Source organism: Pyxicephalus adspersus, chromosome 6 (genome assembly GCF_032062135.1).
Source record: "Pyxicephalus adspersus chromosome 6, UCB_Pads_2.0, whole genome shotgun sequence".
NCBI classification, from domain to species: Eukaryota; Metazoa; Chordata; class Amphibia; order Anura; family Pyxicephalidae; genus Pyxicephalus; species Pyxicephalus adspersus.
Window position 1 is genome coordinate 2831151 of NC_092863.1, and position 17751 is coordinate 2848901.

General features: G+C 36.9%; 1 protein-coding gene across 1 annotated transcript in view; it reads left to right on the forward strand.

Annotated features, from left to right (window-relative positions):
- Positions 1-17087, forward strand: part of BCAS4 (breast carcinoma amplified sequence 4) — a 39644-nt gene extending 22557 nt beyond the window's left edge. The window contains exon 6 of the mRNA XM_072413656.1: positions 16814-17087. Within this exon, the coding sequence (XP_072269757.1) occupies positions 16814-16912 (99 nt within the window). The 3' untranslated portion in view covers positions 16913-17087. The remainder of the gene's footprint in view (positions 1-16813) is intronic.
- The last annotated feature ends 664 nt before the right edge of the window (positions 17088-17751 follow it).

The window sequence follows — 17751 nt, forward strand, 5'->3', positions numbered from 1 at the left end:
GCACTGCACACACCCTATAAATGCCATTGTACAAATAATCCTTTTGCCCTTCTTTTAATCTTGTTAGAATTTTTAGCATTGTGCTGTTGGCTCAGCGTGGAGGGGAGTGTCAGCAGTGTGCACAATGCTTGCACGGTGTGGGATACTACCGGACATGTAGAGGCAAAGGTGTATACTGGGGTATGCCTTTATTGGACTGAGAAAACTTAAAGTGTGTTTATTACAAAACTTGTAGTGAATTTTCATACACCTCTGCAGAATATTAGGCATGCCTTCTTTTTCTCTTTTACCTGCCATTTTAGGCTGACAAGGAGATGTGGGTTTCATTTATCAGAATCTTTTGGATTAACATTAAAGATGCCATCTTTGTGTTAAAACTATAAATCACATGAATATCTTTTGCTTTCATGAGATCTTAACCATGTATGATATTCAGATGAAAAATTCTAAGGTTGGTGTTCACTTATCAGTGAGTTCTTTGTATTATTCCGAAACATTTTCCAAATTTCATCCTTTTTTTTTTTAGACTATGTTGCCCCTGATCACCTTTTTATCCTGGGAAAACCATTTAATACCTTGTTTAATTGTAATTGTGTTCCTTGACCCGCCCACATTTCTTTCATTTTTTATAATGGTTTGGAGAATGCGTCATCATGCTGATGGCTTCCTGCCCACTCAGCTTCTCCTTGGCTGTCCTCCAGGCTTCCTCCATGGCCAGCCGCATATACAACTCCCATCCCCCTCTGCATACTCTGCCCCCTCTTCTTCATATCTGTTTACCTGGCTGCCAGGCTTCCTCCACTTTTTTTCTGGATGGTAGCGTAGTGCTTGCTTGCAGCTGCTGCACCCAGGATAACAAGCCGCTCTTCATGGCACTAGCTGGGTGTTTGTAGACATTGGGTGAAATGTAACCAAGGTGAGCTTATGGCTCAGAACTGGCATAATGCTTTCTAATTCTCCAGAAAATGCCATTTATAATCGAAAAAGATTGTAAAGCTCCTCATTAGATTGTTAGCTTCTTTGTCAAGTCTTGTGTGAGCTGGTGGCAGTATATTAACACAAGGTTTTAATAATAAAAATGTCTCTAGAATATAGCCACCGTGGTGGTTTTATAAAAGCCACAAGGCTTTCTGCAGAAGAATCAATATTTATATGGTATCCACGTATTGTGAGACGTTTTAGGTGTGTGGCCAGACCCGTTCCTGGTCATGTTACAGCTGAACAAAGAAAACTTAGCCCAACCTTCATATTTCAGTGCAGGATTGCGGTGCTATATTGTGTGATGGAAGGGAATGCTACAGACACAGCTTATTAAAGGGTGTCAGGTACTGGAAATCAGATTGTTGTCGCTCACGTTGCAAGGAAAAAACTAAGGAATTAAAACTACCTCTTTGCTTTACATTTGAGGTATATTATGGATCACATAGGTATGGATTGCCCTTGTGTGACCTTACCAATAAATGCAGATTAGTGGCACTTGGATGAAGTGCATTCTTGTCCCTGCTTATATTTAATATCGTAGCAAGCATCTGAAATAAAAGATGATCGGCCAACAATACGTAGGAGATGATTGAAAAATGATTGTCTATGGTTTGACTGGCCAACCAATCTAGAGGTGGCACCCTCCATGGATTTTTCTGGATGGATGGTAGGGTTTCTCAACGACAAGGGTGCCATGGACATTATAATTGCCAAGATTGCTCTATGGAACAATTGTTTGGTGGTTAGGTCATCCCACCAAGGTAGGCCATCACTTCATTTTGACTGGAATATATACAACAAAGAGAATGCAGACTCATACAATGGAAAGGTAATTCATCCCGCATATTCTCCTTCCATGGCTTATAAACAAATGCTTAGAATACTGGCCAGGTTTTGCACTTCTTTGTATGGCATTCAGAATAAATTGTGCTGGTTTGGTAGAGAGTTTTGACATCCTGGATACATTTCTAGCTTTAAAACCCCTTCAGCTTTCTCGCCCTCAGGTGGTATCACTTCTAAACCATCTTGACTCGTGTTCTGTTCTGCCTCGCTCTCTCCCCCCACACCATGGAACGCAGGGCACAATTTTCCCTCCAGTGCCCTCAGCCGCAGCATGAAGAAAGCTGTGTGAACTCGTATGCTCCCCGGCAGCGCTGTGTGTATGAATGCACAGAACGAGACACACGCCATGTTGTGAAGAGACAGGATCACTGTGTGCAGGCTTCGGCCTGACACGAATGAGGGCAACACAACCATGAAAGGGTTTAACTCCTTCCTGGCAAGTGCATGCAGCATGGAGCCTCGCTTAGCGCCATGCCCGTGTGTTTTTCACATCAACATAGTAGCTGTCTTCCATCAGCAGACATAAAAGACATTTATAACATTCATTCAGGCTTTAAAAAAAAATCTGGGACAGTCTCAGCACTTTGCTAAAAATATACACTTTTGCTAATTATGCGTCTGAGATTTTTTGTGTAGTTACATTTTATATATAGAACAAAGTTTTTAGTTGTAATAAGTTTCATAAATCCCCCTCACATGCTAACGTAAAGAGGAATCAGTAAGTATTGAATGCAAGGTATGTTCGTAACCAACCAGCCCAATCCAATTTTTTTAAAAAAGGTGAAGGTATAAATTGGTTGTGTTTAGTGATTAAAGCTCCCTCTTTGCTTTACATTTGAGTTGTATTAGGGATAGCTTTGGCATAGAACGTTCTCGTGTGGCCTTGCCAACAAATTCAGATTGGTGGGATAATGACCGACCAGGATGACCCAACTCTTGTACAGGCGCACAGGAATTTATTCAGACCCAGCGCCCACAGGGGAAGTTCCGATTGCTGGGAATGCCTGGCAAACAACGCACATTAAATGTGCAGTATAGCAAAATTTGACAGCTGGGCAACAATCAGGAATACAGGTAGAGGTACATACAAGATAGGGACTGTAGGTTTGTTCTTTAGTTGAATTTGTATGTAAGTCGGAACAGGTACATTATTTTAATAAATGCAATTAAGACAGATGTTTGTCTCAACATATTATTAGGCAGTGTGGTATCAGTTACTGTATAAAATCCTCGCTGTGGGTTAATCACAAACAAAGCAAAAAAACAAAGCAAAAAAAAAAACTTTATGGAGCCTAGGCATTCATTAACTTCTGGAGCGAGCTGTGCTTTGATATGCAAAAAGAAACAACTGCAGAGTTTGTCTTGGTCATTAAAGAGTTACAAGAGGTTGAAGAACATCAAAAAGACTTCTGCAAGTCATGCGAACCTCGCCCCATCAAGCCTCCGTCCTGCACAAGAATAAGCAGGGAAGCCCCTATCTAGGAGTCGTCTGTATGTCGGATGTCCATAACTCAGGGACTACCTGTACAATTTAGGGTGCAACTTGAACGCCTCATTACTGCTGAAAAATCTCCAGTATTTTTTATTCTATAGATCTGTATTATTATGTCGTATTGACTGAACGACTCCCTATCTAGGAGTCGTCCGTATGTCGGATGTCCATAGCTCAGGGACTACCTGTACTTATTGCAGAAATAATATTGCCTTTCCCATTCCGCAGTAAGGACTTGCCTGATGCCAAACTTTATTTCAACTTAAAAGCACATGTAAACTCATCAATAATACTGCAACCTCAATAAAAAATTAGTCTCCCTAGTGCAAATTGTTTGATTCCTTTGGTAAATTTGAAATCTTCTGGCCTCCAAAAAGACCCTGTAATCAGCCCTTGGACAACAGAGATGGAGAGAGTGCTCTTCAATTAAAATATTTTGATTTCAGGTTTGGAATATTTTCATATACTTTGGATTGGGATATAGACTGATGTCCTTTTTATAATAACAAGCTCTTTCACATGCTGGGAATTTCAGTCAGTGGTTTGCACAGTACATCCACAAAATTAAAAAAAATGTACACTTTTTTTCTAAATTCTCCAAAAATGTTTACATATATACTATATATTTTTATAATCGGTAGTAATGGAGGTGAAAGTATATGAATAATTATGTTTATTTGGGGTCTGTTAGGTGCTGCCTTCACAGCTGTGATTGCTATGTTGACCGTCCTCCCACTCCTTTCTGCCGTGGCTGGTCGTCGGTTGCTTTGTGTCAGTCTGGTTACCATGGAAATACATATGGCCTTCTCACTGCTGAATTTAGGCCTGCATCTAATACAGACCTGTAGTTGTAATAAAAATAAATTTCCAGAGACATACCAGCATGCCTTTCTTTTGCTGGGAGGTACACATGTTGGAGTTACAGGCCTCAGACACCCGTGACCTCTCTAAAATGTAGCTTAGCGAACAAAGAATTTATGTGAAAGCAACAAGTGAGATCAGATATGTACAGTACATACTCACTTTGCTAAATAAGCATTCTTTTTAGTAATGGCACCCTCTGTGTAAGCACATAATGTTCACTAATATCTCTGACCATAGCTCAGAATTGAAGTTGAATTTGCTTATTATCCACCCACTCCATCCATTTGCAGATGAACCTTTTAAAAAAAAATATTTATTTTTTACATCATTCCATATTTAGACCCAGCTTCTTTGCAATGTAGAAAATCCTGGCTGATGGGGTGATCCATCACAGTTCTTCATTCAAGAGCCCCGAGGCAAGCAGTGGGTTGACTATTATAAGGAGTTAGGTAAATATTAAAAATGCCTTGATGGATGGTTGGTGGTCTAGAAGAGTTGGCATCACCATATTTGATGGTGGGCCTCCATAGCTGAAAGAACTGAAGTTGAACACTAAAAAAAATAAACTATGAACAGTAAGATTGTGGAGGAAAGGCCTCGAACGTTAGGCTGCAGTCTGTAGCCACACCTAGAAGTCTGGACACTAGTTGCTAGGTTTGAGCGCTATCCATGGACAGGGAAAGTGACAAAGTGACACCTCTTTTTCCCCCATAATGTCTGAAACCAATATTAATGGCTGTGACGGAGAAAGAAGCAGTGGGGGAACCCTGGCAAGAGGAATATCAACGAGTTGGGTGCATGTTTGCAAATATACTGTTACTTTCCCCTATATATATATACATATATATATATGTATTTATATATAAAGGTGACCATTAAATCTTAACTGATATTTACATTTTCTCTGAATTATAGACTATATTTGCCCATCTTGTGACATAACTATCATGAGGGTAAGAATACTTATTGCAGAAGGGATAGCACTTGTCCCTTACTGCATTGACTGATGCCAAATTTGTAAAGGGGGCAGAGATACAACTGCTACTAAGTCCTAAAATGTGGTAAGAAAAAAAAGCCATTGGAGATTTAATCTAGTGTTCGATCTAAAAGGGATCTTTAAAAAAAAAAAAAAAAAGCAAACAATTAGCATTATTCTTTTTGCTAAAACGAATGCTGTTAGTAATATTATGTCTTTTCTAGTTGAAAAATTACAGGGTGGAAAATGCATTTTTCTCTTCTCAACTGTCCATTATCTCTCTTGCGTCAGTGACTGATAAAAGCAGGGCGATAAAGGATAAAAAAGGGACAGCACAAGAGGCTCCGTAATATGAGGGCATGGAGGCAAATCTTTGTTGCTAGAGGTTTCCTAGCAGCCTCCGGGAAGATATTGATTATTGATAATCATCAAGCACGAGAAGGGGCAGCAGTGCCGTATACAGATTGTTAAAAAAAACCTGGCACGGCTGCCCAGCTCCTGGCATGACGTACCGGTGGCAGCTTCTTATCTGCAGATGTTTAATGGTGAAAATGGGGAAAATATAAAGTGTGAAATTGCCACAAAAATGATTAAAATTGCATGTGATTAGAAATCACTTAACCACTTCAGCCCTTTTCTGTTTTGCAAACATGGCAGATGATCAGTTTACAAGGGAAAATTTGGAGGTATGGGGTGCAACTTGAAAGCCTCATTATTGCTGAGAAAATCCAGTATTTTTTATTCTATAGATCTGTAATATTATGTCGTATTGACTGAACGTTAAAAAAAAAGTTAACATTTAGTAGTCGGAAAATAATTTTCAATAGTGCTAAGAAGCCTAAAATCCAAGTTCTTACAGCAGCAAGGAAAAGGTCCACCATCTTTGACTTGACCATGCTGATAAGAAATTTTTGATATATATTTCATCCTCACAAAAAATAAGAGATTTGAGGTATTACTTGTGCAAATTAGTTGATGTTTATAGGTATAGAGGAGAGCATTTGCCCGAGAAGTTATAGAAAGTAGTACGTTTAGATGTCTCTTTTTCTGTCTTTCTGTCTCTGATTTCCTCTGTTCTTACCCTGTCTCCTTCATCTCAATTTCTCATTCTTAGATTGAAGTATTGGCAGGACCAAATGCATTTTGTTATTGACCCAGTAAGTGTGAAATTGCTAAAGTCATTCTTGGGGTTGCAAATATGGCGGTAGGAATAATTATAAAGCATGCATAACCAAGTAGCATCAACCCTTTTTTGTGTTTTTCCCTTTTTATATTTTTTTCCTTTATTTCTTTTATCTGCCTTTGTATTATTATACCCTGTTCCATTTCTCTCTTTTTTCTCTTCTCTCTCTGCCTCTCTCTCTACCCTCTAGTTCGGGGAATAGCAGTTGCTCAGTGTGTGTGCTTGGAGTGTGCACGCTCAGTGCAGTCTCCCGTCTAGTCCTCTGCAGCCTGCAGGAGTCGCCATCAATGCAGCAGCTTAACGTTTTCCTATCCCATCCCCCATCCACTCCACTGCCAGCAGCCATGAATTCACTCTCAGCCATTTTGAATGTATACTTAGTGCTGGGTGAGGGGCTGAAATCCAACCACAGGCACTTATTTCAGAGGAAAGAGAGCTTGTTCAGGTATGGAATGTGATCCCTAGAAAGGCCTGGAAAACAAAAAAAGTCAGTAACATCTGCTGTTGAGTGATGATGTCATGCACACAGACATGATGGCTATGTACCACCCTGAGATACCACAAGGAGTATTGCTGCAGGCTTCAGGGAACAAAAGACGGCATTAAAAGGGGTACTAGAATTATTTTTTTTATTTCCGTTAGAACAAGGCGTAAAGAGTTCCAAATCACAAAAAGATTATTCAGAAAAACATAATTTCAAAAGTTTAGTACGTAAGTCTTTCTTTATATCCTTCACCCTTGGCACATAACAATGGCAAAGTTTAAGCATTTTTAGACACCAACAAGGGTCACTATTAACCAAAAAGAAATATGGAGATTAATAATATAAACACCTTTGTGTTATTAGTGTTAGTATAAATACTAACTTCATTTTTTAACAGATAAATACAAACCAATACCATTTATAGTAATATCCTTTATTTTCTGTATACTATAGTTTATACATAGATATGCATAATGTTACAGAACTTTAAAAACATGAGTAAATAAAAATAGTAACACGGCAATTTACTAACTGGACTATTAACAATAGATAAAAAAGTAGATCTCTTTCGTTTCACCTAGAAATTGTTTAGACATTTGTATCGCAAGATATGTTTCTGCTGCTTATATAATAAGCTTATTGAAAGAACGTCTTGGTTTTATTGCTACCTCTTAACCAGAATGATTATATTGTGTTATACTCTTTTCTAATGACTTTTTTACAAGAGTCATATATGTTTTTTCTTCCTGGTTAATGTTACATTATTACTTTGTATTTCTTGGCTTCCTTCTTATATTTGTTGATGGTTTTTGTTTAATATTTAAAAAAACTCAAAAATTACAATTAAAAAAAAAAAAAAAGTAGATCTCAGGTTAGAGACATATAAACCCCCTCTGTCTTGTAGGCAAGGGTCCCACAGATCTTTTCAACATCTATGCTTTACATAACTCCTATTTTGGGGATGTAATTGTCTACCAAAAAATCCCCAGCCATGGGAATACTAAAGTAGACTACCTATGACTAGAAGCTATGCCACTGGTATGGATTTACACATCAGATCTAATGGAGACAACGATTTTAGAAAGAACAAGAGAAGACGAATTTGTCTCCCCCTTCTCGTCCCCCTTAAAGAGTATTTTTTTTAGATTTGTCAGTGATAGTATCCATCATTTATTTAGTATTTTCTGGTGACCCTGAAAAATAGGGTTCGGTTGAGATTTGCTCACATAATTATTTGACAAATTAAACCAATTCCTTTTTTACCAACATTGATTAAAATCTTGCTTCCGGCTTTAATTGATGTGTTTTACCTTGTGAATGTTGAGTAGAGTTTGTAGTGGTATTGAGGTTTGGGTTTGGTTAAGGTAGGAGATAACCCAACTGTTGATTTTTATTATTTGCGTCATCCCTTTCTAAATTATAAAAACAGACAAGTTGTTGACTGAAGGCAGAGGATATCTTAAAGCATGAGACCTATGGCAAATATGTTAGAGATTCTTGAGTTCCTAAGGTTTTTTATTTTTAATAAATCCTAGGCAGATGGTATATTATTATCATTAAACAGGATTTATATAGCGCCAACATATTACGCAGCACTGTGCATTAAATAGGGATTGCAAATGACAGACTAATACAGACAGTGATACAGGAGTAGAACCCTGCCCCGAAGAGCTTACAATCTAGTAGATGGTGTATACTTGGTACTTGTGAAATCAGTTTAAGTTCTGATGGTTTTTGGTATTATAAATTGTCATTGCTTCTAAAATAGGACAATAAACCTAACTTGGTTAGGAATATCTGGTACTTAAGAAAGCTATCATTTCTTAGTCTGGTGCTTGAGTCGTAAGCCTATAGCATACTTTAGGAATTTCTTAACTTTTTTGTTTTTCATAAATAAAAGAATGGACAAATTATTCTTTGACAGGAGGTAACTAAGTGCATTAAGTGTTTGACTAGCAAACTTTAAGATATGGGTTTCAATCCCAGAGTGAGACTACACAGAGCTACTTTTAATGCTTATAAAGTAACTCAAGAAGCTTGCAGTTCTGTTATTGTAGCATTTAGTTTAGTCCTGGATTTAATACTTTATTATTAAATAGGAGTGTATATCTGGTTTAGATGTGGCTGGAGCGAGTACTAGTTTTGCTATTTTGGCCAATGTCTTATGTTCTTGGCATTGGAGAATGAAGTAGGTGTCAAGAAGTTATCTCAGAGGTAAATCAGCTGGAGTTCTAATTCTTTAGCTGCTTATTTTTCTAGTTGGACATATCATTTTCCTGAAATGGGAGAAAAAAACACCTAAATTCATGGTAATATCTCTGGCTAGTTAGTGAAGTCTGTGCTTTCCAATTTATATTTCCAAGAAAAGACTAATCACTGTAGTCCCAGAAGGGTGGGATATCTTAAGCAGTAACTATATCTAATATTCCTAAACTCAGTTAGCCATTTCTGTGTCAGAGAAGAGCTGATAGCTAGCAAAAAGGCTAATATATAAAATAAATAATGCATTCTAATATCTCTTTGACCTTGAAAAAGTCACTCCACATCTCACATCTAACTTGGTGGAGTTCTAATTTATTAATCGATTATATTTCTAATTGACTGATGTCTTACATTTTAGAAACAGGGACATGAGCAAAAAGATAATTGAGATGGAGTTATGGATCAGTGGGTAAGAACTTTGGCTAGTGACAAACCTTTCAATTGAGAGTTTCAATCTCCGCAGGTTTAGGCCTTGTGGTCCATTGTGACCAGTTGACCCTCTCTCCCCTTATTGGATGTGGTTTATATCCCTTAATCAATGTGTATTTTTTGGGTGACTTTTCTTTCCCAAAACAGTATTTTCCTAAAATAGGTTAGTGATAGGTTCTGTTTTCAAGAAGTGGTGATACCTCTGAGAGTAAAGAATTTTACCTATGGCCCCGGAGCTAAAAGCTTGTGTCACTGTACAACAAGCTGTCTTTCATCGCCCTGGACAAGACTCTTACACATCTTACCGACTGACACCTGAACTACCAATGCTAGTTTTTTCAATGGCTTAATATAGTTAAAAAAAACAAATATAAAAAAGCACTAAGAAAAGAATTCAATCTACAATAAATGGGACATGTTTTTTACAAGTTTAAATCATGGGTATTAGAAAACTTAAATTTATTCACCAATTCCTACCTTCTACATCTTAACTTCTTCTCAAATGCACAGTATGTTGCTAATCTATTTGAGAAAAATAGGATATTAGGAAAAAGCACTGACAAAACCACAGCCAATGAGATATCTGAGCTAAAGTGGCTTGTCCAAGACCAAAAAGCTTTTGATTCAGAGGAATTAAAACTTTATATTTATTTTCTTCTTTATCCCCCGAGCTATCACTCCCTTTCACACAGAATTAAACTGAAACTAAAACCAATGGGACATGTCAGAGATGAAGCAGAACAGGGATTAAAAATCTTTTTTTTTTCATTTCAGGCAAAGCTTTTACCATCTCAGCTACGACCGTCCTCAAACCCAAAGCTGCTCATAGCCTAAAACTAAATACAAAACTTTTTTTGGTGTAGGGTTGGGGAAAAAGGGGAATAAATGTGAGTGAAAATCCAACATTTTGTGGTATCAGAACAAAAATATCGAGGACAGTGAAGACTCACTACTGTGATTTCCTTTACACTGGAATGATACCCTCTCATTTCCTGACAACTCTAGAGGACAGAAAGTTAAAGGAAATTTCCCGGAGACAAAACAAAAAGAAAAAAATATATATAAACTTGACAATGGTTTTAACCCTCCCTACTGTTTTCAGAAAAAAAAAAGGTTTGGGCTTTGGAAGATTAGGGTGAAACGCTTGCTCTTTATTCTGGTTTATCACCTCTTTTTTTATCACTAACCTGTATTGGAAAAAATAAGGTCTTAACTAATTAGAAAAAACAACACTGACAAAGCAAGTTTAAAAAACAGCCAGAGTAATCTGAATCAGCTTGTTTAGAACCGAAGGCATTATCTCGGAGAGATTCAGACTCTAGATATTTAATTTGCTAGAGCTCCTACCCCTGAAGCTAATATTTCCATTGAAATGCAGAGCTGCTTACCTATTTTAGAAAAATATAAAAGAATATTAAAAAAGATGTTTAAAGCATTGCCAGTGGGATTTGACTTTGCTTGTCATGGGCCACAAGGCATTATCTAAAAGATGATAACTTGTGAGCTATCACCTATTCCCACACCCAAACGTCATTACAACTATTTTTTTGGGGGAAAAAAAGACATTAGCCAAGTATTGAAAAAAGCATTGATAAAATAACCCAACTTTTTTTTTCTTTACAAATTTAAACCTCTAATCTAATATCCCCTTTCAAACACTAGGAAGAAAAAACTAAATAAAAAAGGCCATTGACAAAGTAGTTCAAACAACAGACAATGAAGCATAGGATTTGTAGAGGCTTCTCCAGTGCCATAATGCTTTATCCCCTATTTATTGTACAGCGCTGCGCAATATGTTGGCACTATATAAATCCTGTTTAATAATATTAATAATAATAACTCATAGCAAAAAGAATACCTAGATTTTATATTTATCTTACCCAAACAGTGTTCTCCTCAGCTCAGTGGTTAGCACTCTGGCCTTTGCGGCACTAGGTCCCAGATTTGAATCTTGGCCAGGACACTATCTGCATGGTTTGTGTGGGTTTCCCCCAGGTACTCAGGTTTCCTTCTACATTCCTACATTCTACATGCCGTTTTCCCCCAAAATTGACCTTAGACTGTAATATTGGCATATGGCTATGGTAGGGACATTAGATTGTGAGCCCCTGAGGGACAGCTGGTGACTTGACTATGGATTTTGTACAGCGCTGCGTAATATGTCGGCACTATATAAATACTGAATAATATTATTTTTCCAGCTGGGTGGGGGTAAGCTGTAGCGGGGTGGATAAAAAGTGGGCAGACAAGATGCAAAAAGTTTTGTATCATTATAGTATAAATTAAGTATAAATCTACTAAGCAAAGCAGGCAGGTTGCTGACTCTCATTGACATTTCACCACACACAAAGCCCAGCCTGAGCATTGGTGGTGTGCCTGGCTAAAAGGGGCTGAGAAGAACACTGCCCAAATACCTGTGTATATCCTCTGAGCTTCCTCTAACTCTCAAGTGGGAAGTTGCTCAATCACCTAATAATTACCAATAGCCAAATGGAGATAAGCATTGGCAGCTAAAGCCAAAGAAATGGGGACTTGTGAAAGATGGATTGGCCTCTCTAGGGTCACATAACTTTAACGCAGAAAGTTTTTCTTCAGTTAGAAGTTTTTATTTTACCCTTTGAGGTGTCATCTCATTTCAAACACAAGAAACATGCTAAATTGTTAAAAAAATATTTTTTAACCCATTAAAAAAACTATTTAGCAAAAGATTTAAAAAAAAATCACTAAGACATGTGAGAGGTGTAGGTGCATTCTCAGGTCCAAAAGGCTGAAATATAACCTCCTCTCAAATTCAAATTAGTTCACTAATTTACTTTAGCAAAAGAAAGTATTTAGCAAAAAAGAAAAACAAAATACCAAACAGTTCAAACTACGACAAGTGGAACATATGTTAAGTGAGGGGCTTGGTAGTACCAGAAGTGTTAATAGCCGAGTGTGTGAAACACCTGAATTTTTTGAGGGATGCAGAGTTCTTATCCTCTGAAATATTTCCAACCCTCAAACACAAAGTGGCTGGTTAACCTACTTTAGAAATAAAATGTATTAGAAAAAAACATTAATAAAGCAGATGAAGCAAAAAAACAGAGGGCTGTGAGAGGTGAAGTGGTTGACCGGGGTCAAAAGTTTTTTTTTTTCTGCAGGGATTAGAACTTCCAGTCTTTTTACCCTTATAAAGCTATCATTTCCTTTCAAAGAAGTCCAGTTTACCAAACCATTAGTAAAAATAAAATGACAATGAGGTTTAAACCACAGGGAATGGGACACATAACATGGTTTGTTCACAGCCAATAACTATAAAAAAAATTTTGGATTGCATTTTTGCCACAGTTTTTATCCTCTGAACTATTATCTCCTTTCAAACACAATGAGATTTCACTAATCCGTTTTAGAAAAATAAGGTATTAGTCAAATAAAAAATGACTAAGCAGTTCAAACTACAGCCAAACAGGACACATGAAGAGGTTTGTTAAAGCCACAAGTCTTTATTACAGAAGGATTAGAACTTTTCATAATTTTTGGGACTTTTTAGGTCAGTTTTCACCTCCTTGTTCACACAGGTTATCTTGCTAACTTAATGTATCAGCGAAACAGAAAAAATAAAATTAAACAGTTATTAGGAGAGGGAAGTGGTGAAGTGGTTTGTGAAGGGTTTTTTTTTTCATGACAGATTTTATCTCTTCCCATGCACACAGTATCTCAATAAGTTATTTTAGGTAAAAAGTTATTGGCCATGCAGAAAAAAAGTTGAAACTACAGCCACAGACCTACAAAATATTACTTTCTGCCAAGCCACTCCTAAAGTGGCTCATTAACTTATTTTGGGAAATTGTTAAATTATTTAAAAAAAAACATTGATCAAACTGTTCACACTACAGCTATTAAGATATACGAGAGATGGAATGGCTCGCCCGTCTTTGTGACTGAATAAAAAAAACTCTTGGAATTGTTTCTTTTTACCCACTATGCTTTCACCTCCTCTCAAAGACAAAAAAACTCACTAACCTATTTTAGGAGAAAATTGTATTACCCAAGTAGAAAAAAAAATATTGACAAAGCAATTCAAAGAGGAGTCAATGGGGTGTGAGAGGTGAAGTGGTTTGCTACAAGGCTTTAACTTGGTGAAATTAAAGCTCTGGATTTTTTGTTATCTTGCAAAACATCTTACCTGCCAAACTAATTCTTCTTCTCAAAGCCTCTCACTAACTTATTTTTGGTAAATACGAAATAGTCCAATGGAAAAAAAATCAGTTTTCACTTTAGCCATTGGGACATGTGAGTAGTAAAATGGCTAGTTCAGTAATTCTTCTGCCCTAAGCTAACTCCCCCTTTAACACCAGCATGGCATCTACCTAATTTACTTTAGGTAAATAATAAAGTATTAAATACTTTATCTATTATATATCAAGTATATTATATTTAAGTAATAAAACTAATTAGTCAGTTCAAATTACAATGAATCAAACATGTGAGATGAGAAGTGACTTGACCAGGAATACAAGGTTTCAGAAGGAACATTTTTTTTTATCATTCTTCTTACCCTTTGTGCTTTTACCACCTCTAAAATACCTTATCTTAAGTAAAAAAAGTTTTAGCCAAGTACAGAAATACAGCAGGAATAAACTCTCTCTCCAAAAACACTTGACAAAGTAGCTCTAATAGCAACCCACGGGACAAGTGAATGACGAGAGGGGTTGTCCAGGACCACAAGAAATGATCAGAGAAGGATTTAAACTCCTGGAATTTTGGATAATCAGCATTCCTACCCTCTACTTAAAAACAAAGCATCCCACTGACCTATGGTAGATAAATAATGGACCGGCCAAACAGAACAAAAATATTGACTAAGCAATTTAAATAATGTGCAGTGGAACAGATGGGAGCGGAGGCTTCTACTCTACAGCCAGTGTTTCCACTTCTTGGTCCACAGATTCTAAACCAGGGTTGCATGGAACACCAGGCTTCCTTAAAAAGTTGCTAGCAGTTCCTTGTACTGTAGTTGACTGACTTCATATTTGATGTTGCCTGCATAGTTCTGGGGTGAACTCCATCAATACCTCCAGCTGCATGTCTCCAATGATGTTTTTAGTTGTCTATAAGAGTGGGACACTTTTTCCCACTGACCCCACCAAGAAGTAGCGGGGGTTTCCCAAGTCCTGAACACTATTTGAAGGGTTCCTCAGGGGTAAAAGGGTTGAGAAAGCTACTCCAGGCTATCACCTTCTACATTGCATCTTAGTAACGTATTTTAGGAAAAAAGGTATAAGCCAACTAGCAGAAAACATTCAGAAGTTCATAAGACGGGTGGTGGGACATCCAAAAAGATCCAGAGCCATAAAACCTGTTTTAGCAGTAATCGAACTATTGAAATTTTATTTTTATTTTTTTTAACACTGAGCTTAACTTCTCTCTGACATAAATGGGCTCACTAACATGTTTAAAGAAAATAGAATATAGGCCAACTAACTACACACCATGTTCACAGGGACTCAAACCCAGACCCAAAAGGTATAAATAATTACCCACATACTGATAAATACTTATATTTCCTTTTTCGGTCCAAACAAACAGGCCACGGTTGTATGAAGCAGCCATGAACCTGCTTATGATTTAGTAAAGGTGTTACTTCCACTAAATACTGCAACTCTGCAAATTTAAAATTACTCCACGAGCATCACCAGGGATTGGACCAGGTTCTCCAATACAGTATTGTCAGAAATTAAATAAGTATGGAGTAGGCAGACTCTTCCAGATCTCAATTCAAGTTTTTCTGATGCAGTGCTTATTAAGATCTGGTATGTGGATAGGCAAACTGGCATGGGTTGATTTACAGACAAAGATGGTCAAATGTCCTGATCATTAACAACTAATTTGTATGGCCAAGCAGTTATGAATATAAGTTGACAAAGAATTAGGTTTTCTTATTGCTATCTTTGCTGTGGCCCCACAAACAACTTTTTTTTTTCTCATGGTGATTGATGTATCATAATATTAAAGCTAAACATAAAACTAAAATACTTTTATTGGCTTCACTGTTTTTTTCCCAATATCTATTTTGCACGTGTTCATTTTTTTATTTTGTAAGTTTAATTAGAGCTTTTCTGGGCAGGGTTCTCTCCTCTTCATTTCATTGTTTGTATCTGTCTGTCATTTGCCATCCCGTATTTATTGTACAGCGCTGATTAATATGTTGGTGCTATATAAATACTGTTTAATATTAATATTATTAACAAAAGGAACATACTTTTATGAAAAGTCTAAGATCAAAGCTGTAGTTTTCTGATAAGATAACAGATTTGCTCCTGTGTAGGCAAGCAGAATTTTAGCATTAGCATTTACATCAATGTTATACTATACAAGTAGGTCATTCTCACCTTTCCTAATCTCAGGCAGTACTAATAACCATTTTGGGGAATTAGTTCATATGTTTAAATCCATGCTTGACTAATTTCAGTTTATCAGGTCGACTCTCTTACTCATCAAATTTACCAGAAGACAACAAATACTGCAGAATACTTTAGTTTATTTGCTTTCCCCTATTGCGCAGTGATGTGCAACCAAATACAAAGTACTACTCCATAGAAAAATCGGACATTCTGCAAGTTGATTTTATTTAGCTTTGGTATTCAGTCATATGATGCGATCTTTACGTTTTTTTTTCTTTTTTTTTTTTTTTTTTAAGTTTTAGAGGGTTTGAGCAGTTTTATTTATTTTTTGTTTTGCTATGTCCCATTGGGGAGGATTCATCTCACCTTTTGTCCCAGAGAAGTTAGAAGAAAACTTTTTATTCCCCATCATCAATGAAGCTGTTGTCTCTTTTCAAAGATTTCCAATTTCCTTTTGTTCAATTCTGTTCCACTAGCAGTGGTCACCAAGACAAACACAACAATAAAAACTTAACATGGGTATATACTTGCTTGACTTCATCATAAAATTGAAGGCAGCAGGGTGCATGTGTTTTCTTCTAAAAGTGTAGTTGCGTCTTAGTGGATTAAAGAACGGCACATAAACAGCTCACAATACAGAAGAGAAAACCTATAACAAACTAGAATTATCACAGCCATTTACACATTTCTGGATGATTTTATTTTACGGATATTACAAGAAGCAGGTGTAGAAAAAAAGCTGAGTTAGGAAGACATTGAGCCAGGACATAGACATCATGTCAATGAAGCTTCGAGCACCGTTGAGGCAGCAGGCAACACAGCCAACCAGAATGTTCCTATAACACAAAAAATGTGTGGATGTATGACCCTTTTCCCTTCCTGTGTATTCATTTGTTATTTACCTTTCTTCTTCCAGCAAGGTATGAAGAAGCAGAACACCTATGAGCTGCCAACACTTTATAGAACAGAAGATTACTTTGATGGAAAACACAACTCCATAAAAAACCTGAATTAACCTTTGCCTCTTGTTGCAACGGCTGAACTTGGAACCATCAAGTACACATAACATTTCCTCTACATTACTGCAGTTTTTTCAAACGTTTGCATTTTAGCACTCCTGGTAAACCCTATCACTTCAACCCAACATCTGGCTTATAGCACTGATATAATAAAATTTATATTTCTAAAAATATGGTACTTGTCATTATTTTGTAAATATTTTATATTTTTTCTATCTTACATTGACCAATATTTGACATTAGTAAATATAATACAATAAAGAGTGAAGGATTGATTTTGCAAATGTCAGGTGTCTTTCACAGACCAGCAGGGCGACATGTTCCAGTGAATTAAATGGATGCAAGGAAGTGTTGGTGAGAGTTTAAGGATGGATTTTACTTTTTTCTGAGTATTTTTCAGCGTGTAAGTGCTAGCCACTATCTGAACTCTGCAGCTGTTTATAGGCAGCTAGACAATTGCTAACAACCTAAGGAAACATTATGTTTTTAACCTTTCAATGGTTGTTTAGTATTTGTTTAAGGGGAATCTGTCAAACCTACTTGTGCGTACTGTTTGTATTATTTTAACTCTGCTTTGTCTCTTTCCACATTGTTATTTCAGGCTATAGATTAACAAATGTAATATACTCTCCCGTGTTCTCCCCAGCCCCTTTGAGCCGGGCTCACCACCTGGTACTTTTCAGCAAAAACCCCGGCTTTATTTGGGTGGTTACTGGTGAACTGGGTCACAATACAGGGGCTGCCACCCACCTATAATTTCTTCCCACCCAGCTGGGTTGAATTCTGCTTTTATCTTTGTTCTTGCTCACCAGGCTCCAATAAAAATCAATATCAG